Below are 13756 nucleotides of genomic sequence, written 5' to 3'. Positions count from 1 at the left end.
GGCTGAGAACCACTGAGTTAATGGACTTTTCCTCTTCGCTTAAGTAGTGGAGGCTCACAACACAGACACCCTGGTGCGATCCCCCCTGGTGCTCCCAGCCTGGGATGCCCTTACATGAAGCACCCGCATTAGAATTCCCTGGGGAAACCACATTGTTATGTACAAAGCACTATTGTGCAAATAGGGTTCTATCTACCCTATGCTGCTGTAGCACCATAGGGTAGACGCTTCCTTCTGCCATGGAAGAGGTTCTTCTATTGAGGTAGGTAATCCACCTCCCTGGGTGGCAGGAGCTAGATTGACAGAATTCTTCTATGGGCCTGGCCACATCTACACCAGGGGCACAGTACTCTGGGGTGTGAATTGGTCATACCACTGAGCAACGTAGCTCCGGCAAGTTAAGTTTTAAGTGTTGACCAGGCTGTAGAAAGCACTTTGCAATCGAGGATTCTGCATCGTTTTACAAACTAGTGATTTCAACCTTACTATAGCCCTGGGAGGTAGATAATTAAGTACTTATCTATCCCCTCAAGGAGCCTAACCCCCCATAGATCCCCCAGTTTTTTTTCCCCTTTGCAGATCTCCTATTAAAAGTTTTACCAAGATCAGTATTCAGAGCGGACACAGAAGTAGTGTCTACAACCATGTGGGTTCTAGGGAAGAGAACATGACACCTTTTTATTGAACCAACAAAACAAGTTGCTTTGGAGACAAAGTCTATATGGGTGGGGAAGGGACTCTTAGCCACTGGCAAGGTAATTTGGGGGTGATACAGTAATGAAACAGTGTCCTGATTCCATCCTGGAGAGGGCAGACCTGCTAATTGTGTCATAGAACCCATACCACTAGTGAAGATTCTCCGAGTCTGGGGGATAAGTGTCTATTCCTTTGGGGTAGGAGGGCTTGAATTTAATCCCTGGCAGGAGGCAGTGAAACAGCCTAGGTACAGGATGAAATGAGCTTCCCTTTGCTAGGAAACTCATTTTGAAAGCAGAAAGTTTTCCAAAGAGGGAGATATTTTTGCAGCCCGCAGAGAACCCAGGAAAGATGTGCAAGGAGAAAGCAATGGCTCGAATGGTACAGCAGGTGCCTGGAATACTTCAACTCTCTTTATTGATCATTTTAACATTCCATCTGCATAACCTCACATGTCAACACACAATACTCCATTTAGAAACAACCTATTTACATCATCTGCTGCCAAGCCGGGCCGTTACAGAATACCACATCCTGAAAGTCTGGTTCTGAAAGGGTATAAACTCACCCCTAGGTGACACTGCTCTGAGAACTGAAGGCTACATTACTGGATCAGAAAGAGGAACAAGTCCCTGAGTCTTGCTAGCGATAGGTGCAGGCTGAGATACACATGCAACTATTTGGTAGCGGATAGCATGGGAGTTAGTGGAATAAAACCCTTAGCTACAATAAAATCTCAGCAACATGGCTCGGCTTAGAAAGTCTAGATACTAGACAGCACATGGACAGAAGCAGCCACTACAGCGAGAGAGAAATGGTGGTTGTTTGGTACATCCCCTTCCTCAGCATCTCACCTCCCAAGCCGACTAGTCGTTGAACATCCCTCTTAAACCCTAAGTTGCGAATACTTCAGACTCCAGCTTCCCGCAGGGCTGCGCTTAAGTCGTTAGCAGATAACCTCTTTCCAGGGTCACTGGGCTAATTTACTTGAGAGAAGAAAAAACAAACAAAAACACACACAGAAGAACCACAACGAGACACACTAGTGTCTTAGGACCAGCTTTCCTCTCCCGATGCTGTTGTAGAAGCCTTTGGTGCCATCCGGCCCATGGGGCAGGCGCATCACTCCAGGTCGAAGGCCAAAGGAATCTGGCATCTTTCTTAGTGCCAGAGAGCTGCAGGGTAGAGCTCTGGTTTCCAGAGACTGGCTATGGGCAGCCCCCCGTCGCCGCTGGACCCAGGAGCTGCCAAAGCCAATCCCGCTGTCCCAGCAGGAATCGGACAATCTTCGGAACTCGGGACTCGTGTCTGGGCTGGAGGAGCCACCGTTGCCCAGCTCGGCAACCAGGGGCGAAGGGCAGTGGGGGGGAGCCAGACTTTTATTGGAGAGAAGAGGGCTGGCGTGAGGGCTGCTGAAGAAGCCGGGTTTGAAGCTCATGCCCAGGCTGCCGGCAGACCACACTGGAGTGGAGAGATACTTCTGCATCAGGACGGGAGGGGAAGCCAGCATGCTGTCGGACTCCGAAGAGCTGCAGAAGAAAGGGTCTCCCGCGGCATAGGCCAGCGTCTCCGACGCCTGCTGCTTCCTGCCCAGCTGGTCCACCAGCTCCACCTCTTCCACGTCATCCCCGCTCTTCTTTTTGGCGCCCTTCCCGGAGAGACGGACCACCTTGATGCTCTCCCTGCTGGGGGAGCCCAGGCCATGGTTCAGCTCCTCATAAGCCTTCCTAGCACTCTCCAGGTTTTCATACTCCACCAAGGCGCAGCACTTGGTCAGGAGCTCGGGGTAGCGGGAGGAATACTTCTTCACGTCGGAAGGCAGCTTCTTACCCGGCCTCAGGATGCGGATGGAGGCGATGGCGCCAAAGGGGCTGAACATTTTAGTGATGGTCTCAATGAAGCTCTTCTGGAGTGGTGGCGACACTCCCTGTTCCTGGGGTAGGAGGTTCCAGGCCAGGAGCAGCTTGCTTGGCGGGATGCTCAGGAGAGACTCCGGGATGGGAATTTTCCTTCTCACCTTAGTCCCTTCTTCGTTCACCTCCAGCAGCTCCGAGAACTGCAGGGCGTAGAGAGTGAGCCTCCAGTCTCGAGTTAGGTATTTCACCTGTCAGCAAGAGAGAAGGGAAACAATATTCTCCTGCCATGAGGATATTCAAAGACTCCCCCTACTCTTGGGATGTACCTGCACAGAACCCTCTGCACCAGCTCTGGTACTGTCCATGTGCAGCTATGGAAAGGGGCACAGCTCCCCACATGCCCTCGGTTCCTTTCACCCCCCCCCCCTCCCAAGCAGCCAGTCAGAATGGTGTTCCCGCCTCCTTTATCCCCATCCCAGCCCTGGGCAGGATTTCACCCCCAGTGCCTCTGTGCTAAGACAGGCAGTGGGAAAGTTGCATATGGAACAGATCCAGGAAGGAAGCGCCAGGGGAAAGAGACGAATAAAAATGTTGCTCTGGTGGGAGCTTCGGAAATTGGCCTGATCCAAACGCTCTGTGGAGAGCGACTCCCCACCTCTTCCTGCTGGAGGGGAGCCTCCCGCTCCGAGCTGAAGCATGTTGCCTGGGAGGAACATGCCCATGCGCCTGGCCCTTGGTTATTTGGACAGAGCCCTGGAAGCACACGCTGCTCTATGGAACAGGGCCTGAGACCCCAGAGAGTTACCGGAAGGGGCCTCTTGGGTCACTGAGGCCAGTCCCCTGCCATTGCAGGCAATCCCATCATAGAATCCCAAAGGTTTATCAAGCTCCATCTTAAAACGACACCAGTCATGGAAACAGGGTGTGGGGGGACCAGGGGGGGGGGGGGGGAGAACACTTCCCAGCTACAAAATATTCAGTCTTGGGTGCTCTCATAGCTTTTCCATAGCATGCCTCATCCAGAGAGGATTGCCCTAACCTCCCACTGGTTATCACGTTACATCTCTGGGGAAAGACCAGCACATGCTAACATGCGGAGTGTTGATCTGTTTTAACTGGTCTTTTAATACAATTAGGTCTTCCTCCTCCCCCCCGCTCTGTTCCTCTGCTTTCCTTGTTCCCTTCTCCTACTGCTGTCGTCAGGTTCTAAAGCCCATCTGTTCCCCTCTCCTGTCCCTACTATGGCACAGTGACCCCAGGAACAAAGCTTCTCCTCTTTGCCCTCAGCTGCTCTCCCAGAAGTCTAGGTTCCCCCCTACCAGTAGCCAGAAATGAGAAGAGCTCAGCTCTCTGCAGCGCAGAGTTTGGGGACGTTGGTTCTAACTTATTTTCAAGGGGAGGAAGGGAGCAGAGGTTTCATAGAGGATATGGCTGGAAGGGACCGTTATGCAGGAGGTCGGACTCATCTAACACACCTCAGAAACTTCCATCCAGCTACACCTGTACTGATACCAGTAACGTGTTTGGCTAAACCTCCTCTTCCAGAATTTTTTTTTTTTTATTTGAAGACTATGAAGAACCCAACACTTCCCCTTGGTAGATTCCCCCTCACCTCTGTTAGGTGCCTTTGCTTGGTTTGAATATGGACAGAAAGCTGACTGGGTATGGCTAAGGTGAAGACTCGCTTTCCAGCAGGATGTACCACTCCACCCTTAAAAAGCGAGGTCCTTCCTGCTTCAAGTGAAGTGTGTCCAGTCTGTGGCCAGCAGAGGATGGTTTGACCAAATTTGAAGCAGTTTGGATAGGCCTTTGTGTGTTCGAGCAGACTGATTGTGTACAGTCAGAGCACACACAATATTCACCCACAAGCCAAGAACGGCTAAACATGAGTCAGAGCTTGAGTATGTAGAATTCCATAGAAGGCCGCTGACATGTGTCTGTTTAGGCCAAGATTTCTCAAAATAGGAACCTGAGGTTAGTCTCACAAGTAAAGGACCCCATTTCTACCAATGCTGGGCAACCACTACCTCCTGGAGCAGGCAATTAATGTTGCTTCTTTCTGAGCACTTCTGAAAATTAGACTGCTTCTCTTCCCCAGAGCCTGTCACGCAATTTAAGAACCTAATTTGAGGCCCCCCCATTTTTTGAAAATCTGTGCCAAACAAACAGTTAAATCTTAACATCTACATCGAGCACTTTTCATCCCGAAAGATCCTAAAAGACTTTACAAGCTACCCACTGCCATCTACCTCTGAAATGCAGCCACCTCTGGGGTGAAGCACAACTGATAACAGAGCGAGGCTGCACAGCAGTTTAGGATGAGGAGGGGCGGGGAATGCTGTAGCCATTTGAAATGGCCAGGGAGCAGGCCACGACCCAGGTCGAAGTTGAGCCATGCAAGGGCCAGAGGAGGTCAAGCTAAACTTTAGCATGTGATCAGGATATTGGCTTGGTCCTTCCTCTTAAAGGCTACAGCACTTAGATCCAGTCCTAGCTTCCTTCTAGTTCAGGGGTTCTCCGGACAAATTTTTTGGTGGCCTCAGTGCGGCCACCAACTCTGGCTGGTGGCCACTCTCTCACTTTTTCTTAAAATACTTAATTAGCTTTAGGAAAACCAAATAAATATGCACATAGACACGTCCAAATCATTGTAATTTATTCATTGCTAGCTAGTAAGTCTGTTGTGAAAAGTGATATTAACAAACATACAAGTATCACTTTTCACAGCAGACTTACTCAGCCCCGGCAAGCCTGGGGACAAATTAAGCCCTGGGGGAGGGCCAAGGGAGATGAGGGTGGGGAGCTGGGGGAGGCAGTGACGGCTGGAGCCCTGCGACTAGAGCCCAAAGTCCCGCAGCTGGAGGACGGGGCCAGAGGATGGAGCCCGAAGCCAATGGGCTGGACCCTGGGGCCTGCCACCACAAAGCCAGTGCCCGGGGCTGGAGCCCAAAGCCCCACAGCCAGAGCCTGCTGCCCTGCCACCCCCGAGCTGAAGCCCAAAGCCTGAGCCCCACCGCCCCTGGGAAGGTGGGGGACTCACTGGCTGCCTGCTCCTCCAGCGTTGTGCCCCCGGTGATTCCAGAGGGGGGCAGGGCCCAACCCCTGATGGTGGCCCCAGCAACCAACACCAAGGAGCAACGGGGCATCCAGGAGCAACAGGGAGGAGGGAAGGGGGAGGAGGCCCTGCTTTGGAAGGGATGGGGAGGGCAATCACAGCCCAGAAGGCTGTGGCCGCAAGAAAAGCCCCTGGTGGCCGCATGCAGCCGCGGTGGCCGCATTTGAGAAACACTGCTCTAGTCACATGCACCAGGATGTGAGCGGCAAGAGGGAACCACCCACCTTCTTAAAAGATGTCAGCAGTTTGATGCTGACGAAGCCCAATTTGTTCTTCTGAACGTGCTTGAGGAGGAAGGCATCCTTGGCCAGGTTCTCGTCAGACAAGTAGAACTCCACTTGAGACACAATCCTCTGGATCAGCTGTGCGTCGGGCACTGGGGAGTCGCACTCGAACGAGTCAGCCCCAAAAATGTCATTCAGGTCGTAGAAGCTCCTACAAGCAAGACAGCCGGAATCCCGCCCAAGGTTAACTGCACTTGTAGCTGGGATAAACAAGCACACAGGCCTGGATCACTTACAGTGGGCACCTGTCACTAGCTGGGTTACCCACTTACAGACAAACACCCAGGTACCCCGGTGTGTCTGCAATCGAGGCAACGCCTTTAGGATTCATGAATACAAGGAAATCTCAGAGGGGCTTCCAGCCCTCAGTGCCGGTAAACACAGCACTTTCCCCACTGCTGTTCCTGGAAGGGACCAGCATTGCAGACTGGATCAGCATCACTCAGCCATGGAGACGGGGGTGGCTGGGTTAGAGACCAGCAGCGCAGCTCTGGATTGGAAGTGCTACTACTGGGTGAGCATAGAAAGATACCCACGTGTCCCTACCTATTTGGGAGGTGAGTGTGGTGCAGCAGCAAAAGGAACAGAACTGGGACACCAGAGACCAGGGCTCTGTTCCAAGTATTATTATTGCTTGTGCAGATTGGCTGTCGAGGTGCTCACCTGGGGGAAGGCCGTTCAAACGCCCTAGACAGGAGCTCAAGAGATACCCAGGATTTGTTTCAAGAGGGGATGGAATAGTCTCTGGAATGACTGCAACATTAGGATGCAAGCCGCTGGTGCTATTGCAAATAGTGTTAAGCTTTTGTTTAAGCAGACATTCGAGCATTTAGCTCTTGAAAGAAATGCTGATTGCTAGCTGGGGTGCAAATACTCAGTGTATTACCCATAAGACCTGTTCTCACCCTGACTCTGTTGCTCCCCACTAATTATACCCTGCAAGCAAGATCATCATTGTAATGTTTTGGCAGCACGTGACTAAGGAGGGAAGCCCAGGGAATGGTAAATTTGAGAGGAACAAGCTGTTGCGTCAGTCAGGCTCCCGCCCACAATCCCTAGAAGGGCGAGTTTCTTGATTAACTCCCCCTCCATGACCTCAGTCCCCCATCTCCTGAAACTGGGTCACTTTGAAGGAGTGGGGAGTGAGATAAGGCCTGGATCTCATTCCCACGTTACAGTTCTCAGCCTGTAACACTGGGGGGCGGAATCTCTGCTGTAGTCGTAGGAAGAGAGCCCTGGGGAAGAAGTGCCCTGTAGCCCACGAAAGCTTATGCTCAAATAAATTTGTTAGGCCTTGGCTACACTTGCAAGTTACAGCGCTGTAAAGCCTCCCCCAGTGCTGTAACTCACTCCCCGTCCACACTGGCAGGGCACTTACAGTGCTGTATCTCCCTGGGTACACCGCTGCAGGTACTCCACCTCCCCGAGAGGAATAACAGCTGCAGTGGAGTGGCTACGACTCAGGGGTGTGAGTGTAAACGCTTGCAGCGCTGTACTAATCACCTTGTCAAGTGGCCAATCCTCTCCATTGTTGTGACCGGCTGCAGGAATGCGGACGTGCCGGTTTCAGAGCTCGTACCACAGAGAAAAGCAAACAGTTTGCAGCTTGCTTTGAGTGAGTAAATGAATGAGGAGGGGGCCGGGAGTTCGGAACTTGCAAAATAGAGAGCTGACATGCTCCAAAAAGCACTCTCTCTCCCCCCACACTCCCTGTCACAATCCACCCCACCCCCGTTTTGAAAAGCACGTTGCAGCCACACGAATGCTGGGATAGCTGCCCATAATGCACCGCTCCCAACACAGCTGCAAATGTCGCAAGTGTGGCCACACCACTGCGCTGGCAGCTGTCAGTGTGGACAGACTGCAGCGCTTTTCCCTACTCAGACAGATTTACCTCACAGCGCTGTACAGCTGCAAGTGTAGCCAAGGCCTAAGTCTCTAAGGTGCCACAAGTACTCCTGTTCTTTTTGTGGATACAGACTAACACGGCTGCTTCTCTGAAACCTTAATTAGCAATGGGAGAGTTGTCCCAGATTCAGTCCTGCCTCAAGTGCAGGGGACTGGAATTGATGACCTATGGATGTCCCTTCCAGTCTCACATTTCTTTGCTTGTATCTAACTCCCTGGCAGAGACACCCTGGGGGAAGGTGGGGTGAGGCGCTTTAAGGGAGAGGCTGGGAAGACGTTTCTCCTATTTGATACCAACTCCCTTCCCCACCCCCAGGATTCTCCCCCACGTCCACGCATGTGGCCAGCATACCTACAATAGAGGGGGACCAGAAGCCCACAGAGAATCGGTTCCACTGAGAGCTTCCAAGTTACAAACATAGTCGCCTCTCTCCGGCGTAGTGCAGGGAAGCGGGGCCTGTGAATACCCAGCCTGCACTGAGCGGGTAGCTCCCTGCTTGCGTGAGAAAGCCGGGTGAGAAGAGTACGGATTTTAGCCATAGGTTAAAAGCCATAATGGGGTCATTTCCCCATTGCCCAGCTTGGTCACTGATCTGCTGTGCGATCGCAGGCAAGGACCCGCTCTGCACCTCGGTCTCATCCATTTAGACAATGGGCGTGTCAGGCCCGAGGCCATCTCACCTTGCGTTTGGACAGTACCCAGCACCAAGGGGCCCCCCCAATGGTCTCGAGCTGCTAGTGCGATGTAATAACTCAGCATGGGAGCATTGTACACCCGCTGTGCCCTGGGGTAAAGGGCTACCCAAGCAGCCGGACACTGCAGAGCCAAGCCGGCTGGGAACTAGCCAACTCCAGCCTATTGGCGCTAGGTTAGAGGGGAACTTTCAAGGGGAGAGCACTAGCTCAAGTCCAGATCAATAGCCAACAGAAGCGGATAATATCAAAGGCCTTTGTGGAGGATCATGTAAAGTGTGTTGGGGTCTTGGTCTAACCCCCAGCAGCTCACATTGGGCACCAGTTGCCCCCTCTATTTGCAGTCTCAGCAGAGGCAGAGAATTGAAGGGAGCCCTCAACTCCCTTCTCTCTCCTAGAGCTGGTTCCTCTAGGAGATGCAGCATACGGCAGGGCACTGCCTGCACTACTAGGAATCTGGAGATAACTAAGGCCTTATCTCCAGGGCTATCAGGGAGGGGCAGCCCCACAATAGATAGATAGACACATACCCATCAAAGTTCTCAAAGAAGTCTTCCTGGCTGAGTGGGGGGAGAGGCTGGCTCTTGTGCGGAAGGAAGTGCAGAGTAGAAAAGGGAGTCGTTTGCACTTGCATGGGGGTGCTGCACCTGGGCTGGGAACCAAGCCCCAGGGCCACCAAGGAACCATGAGACGACATGGTGCTTCATCTGGCAAGGTAGAAGAAATACAGAGGACAATCACAAGCAGCTTAAATGCCTCGTATTGAAGGAGACAGTGCTTAATTAGCTATCAGACTAAGCCCCAGCACCTCTGGGCTTGGGAGTTCATAGCCCCAGTATCTCCGGGCTGGGCACATGGGTTATGAATATAAGACAATTGCTTGAGCCCTGGCACCTCTTTCATTACAAATTCAGCACTACAATGAGAGTGTGATTGGGAGCCCAGGGCACATATCACACACCCCTCCCCTAGCAGGGATCAACACTACACCCCAAGAAGCATATGATGGACTCTAGGAAAGGGTTGGGCCTAAGGGCAGGAGAAAGCAGGTGCAAACACCAGCTTCTTACCTGTTTCACCAGGTGAAGATGCACTAAGAGCCCACCAGCTCCTTCTGCTACATTGTGGAGACCCCTACGTTATTTCCTTTCCCTCCCCCCACAAACTGGCCCTACTAACAATACAAAGAGAGAATCCCCTAGGCCACTGGCTTATAATAAAAGCCAGACCCACCCAGGAAGCCACACAGCAGAGCTCTGGGGGCTGCCCTGGCTGCTAAGAGGAGGCAAACAAGCATCCAGGTGAAATGTGTTGTCAGGTTAAACAGCTTCACCTGCTCTGCATGAGACTCCTGCAGGAAATAGGGCAGAGCCCCAGCCTGAGGAGAGGCCTTTGGCTTCCTAGCAGGTGTGCCCTGGGAGCTGAGCTTTTAATGGCTTTCACCAGGTATATGATGGGGGAGCCGGAGCTGGGGGGAGGGTGAATTGCAGAACTAACCCTACCTTTGTAGGCATGTTATGCACCTTGAGCTCAAGACCGGGAGAAGTTGGTGAGCCCTGTCTGTGACTCTGCTAGGACAGGGAACTTTTTTTGGGGGGGCCTTTTGCATCCCCAGCTCTAATTTAAATGATTAATTTAGATCAGCTGCTGAAATGCTGCCTCTTGCCCTTTGTGAAGGCTAGAAAAGGGCTGGGAGACAGACGCAGGACCCCACGTTCTAAGGCTACTTCCTTTTCTTGCCCCTGGGCTGGTGGGTGATGCTGTTGGCAGCACGGTTCTGGCACGTGAACTGTCTGTAAAGGGGCAGGCAGCGTCCACTCCCGTCAGTGAAAAGCAAGCTATTAAAGGGCAGGGAATGCGCTTGAGCAGGGGAGTGGAGCTGGCCCTGCTCCGATAGCTCCAGCAGCATCTCCTCCTACCCAAAGGAAACCTGGTTGCAGCTGGTTTCTGCTCAAACCTACAAAGGTCAGGCCTGCGCACAGCTCCTAGAGCTGAGATGATGCTGTTGTCACAGGAAGTTCCCTGCTTTAACCAGAAGGAGCCGCTCCGTAGCAGCTGCCTGCTGGGGTTGGCCTTCAGCTTGGGAAGGCATTCACTAATGGGCAGGGAGTGAAGATATGGGAAGCAGGTACCTTTTCCTGTCCTGGGGGTGATGGCTGGAGGGAAACCCTGGGATGGAATCAATACGGAAAGGGGGTGGGGAAGAAAGGAAAAACACAACCCCCACCGTTGTGGGCCCAGTCTGACCTGTGCCAGTCATGGGGCACAAATGTGCTCCCTGGATCCTTGGCCCCAGGCTGATCTCCCAGCAGGTCAGAGCAGCACCCAGGCTGCTCTAAATTCCACCAGGCCCTCTTCCCTTGGTAATCCCTCCTATTGCCTGTATACCAGCCAGGCTAGCTGGATGCCAGACGGGACTTCCCCACCCCTACGCCCGGGGAATTGCCAGCCAGCCAGCTCTGTCCCCCAGTGCCACACAAGTGCATTTGTCTGCCTGGGTTCCAGCTCGCCTTTGATAGTGTATTAATAGAAAAATAACAAAATGAGCTAAGTAGCTGTAAGCATGTGCTGGGGCCGGGCGTGTGAACTGTCTGCCGGATGCAATGACCAGGACGGATCAGAGCTGGAGCAATAGAAGGGGCTAGAACTAAGAGTGAGGCATTGACTTTCGGACCGGGGACACGGAGGCGGCGCTTCAGGAAAACGTTCCATGCGCTGAGCTCTGCTGGGCTGTGGAACAAGGGAGCGGGGGAACGGACCCCAGGGGAATCATCCGCACTGGTCTGATGAGACTGGTGGTGATGGACCAGCTGCGTGACCCTGGCTCTGCCATCTTGGTCTCTGGGACTCAGCGCTCGTTTGGGCGGTCGGACAGAGCTGGTTACTCAAGGGCTTTTCCACATCAGTAATTCACCTTCTGCCTCCGGAAAGAGGAACTGTGCTGCTGAAGAAACAAGAACTCCTGTCTTCAATTTCTTCCCCGCGGTGCTTTGGACACAGCTCAGGGAGCAGGAGGACACGTTCTGGGGTGACCGGACTGCCCTTGTCAAGAGCCAGCTGCAGTCTCAGGGTGCTCCTCTGACCGAGGGGGGAAGAGAGCCCCGCTGAGTACTCGCTCTGCGCGGCTCGTACAACAGCAGAAGACGGGAGAACGCCATTGCCAAGTAAGTGCTGGGGTTCTCTGGGCATACGGACAAGGAGGCGCTGACCATTGTCTGCATTTTAGCGACAGTTAAAAAGTAGAGCTGAGTCCAAGCCAGGCAGATCCCGGTCCGAGCTCTGCCAAAGGAGAGGGATGTTCAGGCTGGGGATTTGGGGCAGAGCACATCCAAGCCTGGAAGTGGGCTGGGTCACACAGGGCTGCAGAACCAGCCAGAATAAGAAGCTCTAACCCATGGCTGGGCTCCCTCACAGAGCTGGGATAGAATCCAGGAGTCCTGCTTTACACACGCGCTCTGGCCCGAGACACAACTCCTCTAGCAGAGCTGGGATAGAATCCAGGAGTCCTGCTTTACACACACACGCACGCTCTGGCCCGAGACACAACTCCTCTAGCAGAGCTGGGAAGAGAACCCAGGAGTCCTGGTTTACACACGCGCTCTGGCCCGAGACACAACTCCTCTAGCAGAGCTGGGAAGAGAACCCAGGAGTCCTGGTTTACACAGACACGCACGCTCTGGCCTGAGACAAAACTCCTCTAGCAGAGCTGGGAAGAGAACCTGAGAGTCCAGCTTCCCAGTCCTCTGTTCTTACCACTAGACAACACTGCCTCCACCAAACCATCCACCCCCTTGCCTCCCCCAGTCGTTCCCTCTTTTAAACCCTTTCGTAGCTTTCAGCTGGGGAGGTTTAAAGCTGAGTTGATTCTGTGGTAGCTTCTGGCAGGTAAGAAAGATACCCATGTTGTGCATTTGGAATGGGAGGGCGGTCTCTGGGCCACGGTGGGCATGGGGGTTGGACCAAAGCGGTAACGGATCTGAGTTAGGCTGGGGGATGGATGCGTGATTTACCCAGCTTGAGGGTGAAGCTGGATTGTGGGTGGGAGGGGCAGATATGGAGTCTGAGTTCAGCTTGTTGATGGGATCTAAATACTAATGCCCTGGCTTTCAGTGGTCCATGTTTATAACCGTTCTCCTAATGCTGTTGAGTGAATAGATGCTTCCTCCCGTTGTCACTATTGTCAGGAAGTGCTGTGTCTGGGGGGATTGCAGTTACAGATGTAGTGTCTTACTGATTGCTTGGTGGAGACAGGGCATGGGACCCCAGCTGGGTTTTGCTTCAGGGCAGGAAAAAAATAAACCCACAAACACCCTGCGAAGAAGAGATGCGTGTTTAATTCTGCACTCTTCACTTCCCCCTAGATCCGAGGTAAAGCCCAGCCTGCACCACTTACTACCTGCCTAATGTTCATCCTGGCAATATAATGGAAAGGATTGGCCATGCTGTTCAGGGCAGGACCCAGGGGTGATGATCCACAACATTGCCACTAAGACTTGAGATAAAAACCCATGGCCCAGATCCACCCCTTCTTTGTTAAAAACCAATGACAGAGGACTCCTTGTGAGGACACAGATTCCCTCTCCTTAAGCTGTCAGTGGGATTTGTCCCTGCAGTGCATTGAAAATGGTTTTAAAATTGTAGGCTGTCACTTTAAATTTCAGAGGGTTTTCCTGGCCCTGCTTGCAGCTTAGGAGGCTCTGTAGGGAAACATGTGTTCTGAGCTAGCAGCAGTCAGTCTGCAGACAGCCAGGCTAGTAAGGTGGGTGGGGTGAGTTATGCCTCTCTGTTTTAGGGAGCAGTCTGCTTTGTCTCTCTCTGTTTTGGGGTTCTTGTCTGGAAGAGCAGAGTGGGGCACTGCAGAACAGGATTGAGGGGCATTGGGACGGGTGTGTCTGAGATGCTCCCATGCCACCGGACTGCACTGGGCACATGGGGGTGGGGAAGCACCACGTTGTAGTTCCCAATGAAGGAAATGTACAAATCTGAGATGAAACCTTCCAACCAAGCCAGCTCTGAGATGGGATTTGGGCAAAGGAAGATTTCACTCTTCCAAGAGTCGGAAATGTGACTGCTTTCCCTCGGTAAGGGCCTGTACAAACCAGCCCGACGGGTGTCTACTGAAAGAGGAATTCACCCCACTGCACCTGTGGAGACGGTGCATGGGGAACTCACAACGTGACCGGTTGTTGCTGCAACTTCCACGC

General features: G+C 52.9%; 1 protein-coding gene across 1 annotated transcript; it reads right to left on the bottom strand.

Moving 5' to 3' along the window:
- Window positions 1-1738: 1738 nt before the first annotated feature.
- Window positions 1739-9249, bottom strand: LOC135893972 (la-related protein 6-like). Its single transcript, XM_065421929.1, has 3 exons — window positions 9083-9249; window positions 5892-6102; window positions 1739-2800 (listed from the first exon to the last, which is right to left on the bottom strand). Exons 1-3 carry the CDS (start codon window positions 9247-9249, stop codon window positions 1739-1741), a joined length of 1440 nt encoding a protein of 479 aa, XP_065278001.1.
- Between the last annotated feature and the right edge of the window lie 4507 nt (window positions 9250-13756).

The sequence above is a fragment of the Emys orbicularis genome, chromosome 24, assembly GCF_028017835.1.
Source record: "Emys orbicularis isolate rEmyOrb1 chromosome 24, rEmyOrb1.hap1, whole genome shotgun sequence".
NCBI classification, from domain to species: domain Eukaryota; kingdom Metazoa; phylum Chordata; order Testudines; family Emydidae; genus Emys; species Emys orbicularis.
The sequence above is the reverse complement of the archived record's forward strand: the minus strand, read 5'-3'. Positions and strand labels throughout refer to the sequence as shown.

What these genes read in the sequence shown, in the direction of transcription:
- LOC135893972 (XM_065421929.1), bottom strand. Translation starts at nt 9,249, where the DNA reads ATGTCGTCTCATGGTTCCTTGGTGGCCCTGGGGCTTGGTTCCCAGCCC. An exon ending in TTCTTTGAGAACTTTGATGG is followed by an intron (nt 6,103 to 9,082) that starts GTATGTGTCTAT and finishes TCTTGCTTGTAG; the next exon opens with GAGCTTCTACGACCTGAATG. An exon ending in TGCTGACATCTTTTAAGAAG is followed by an intron (nt 2,801 to 5,891) that starts GTGGGTGGTTCC and finishes TCTTGCTGACAG; the next exon opens with GTGAAATACCTAACTCGAGA.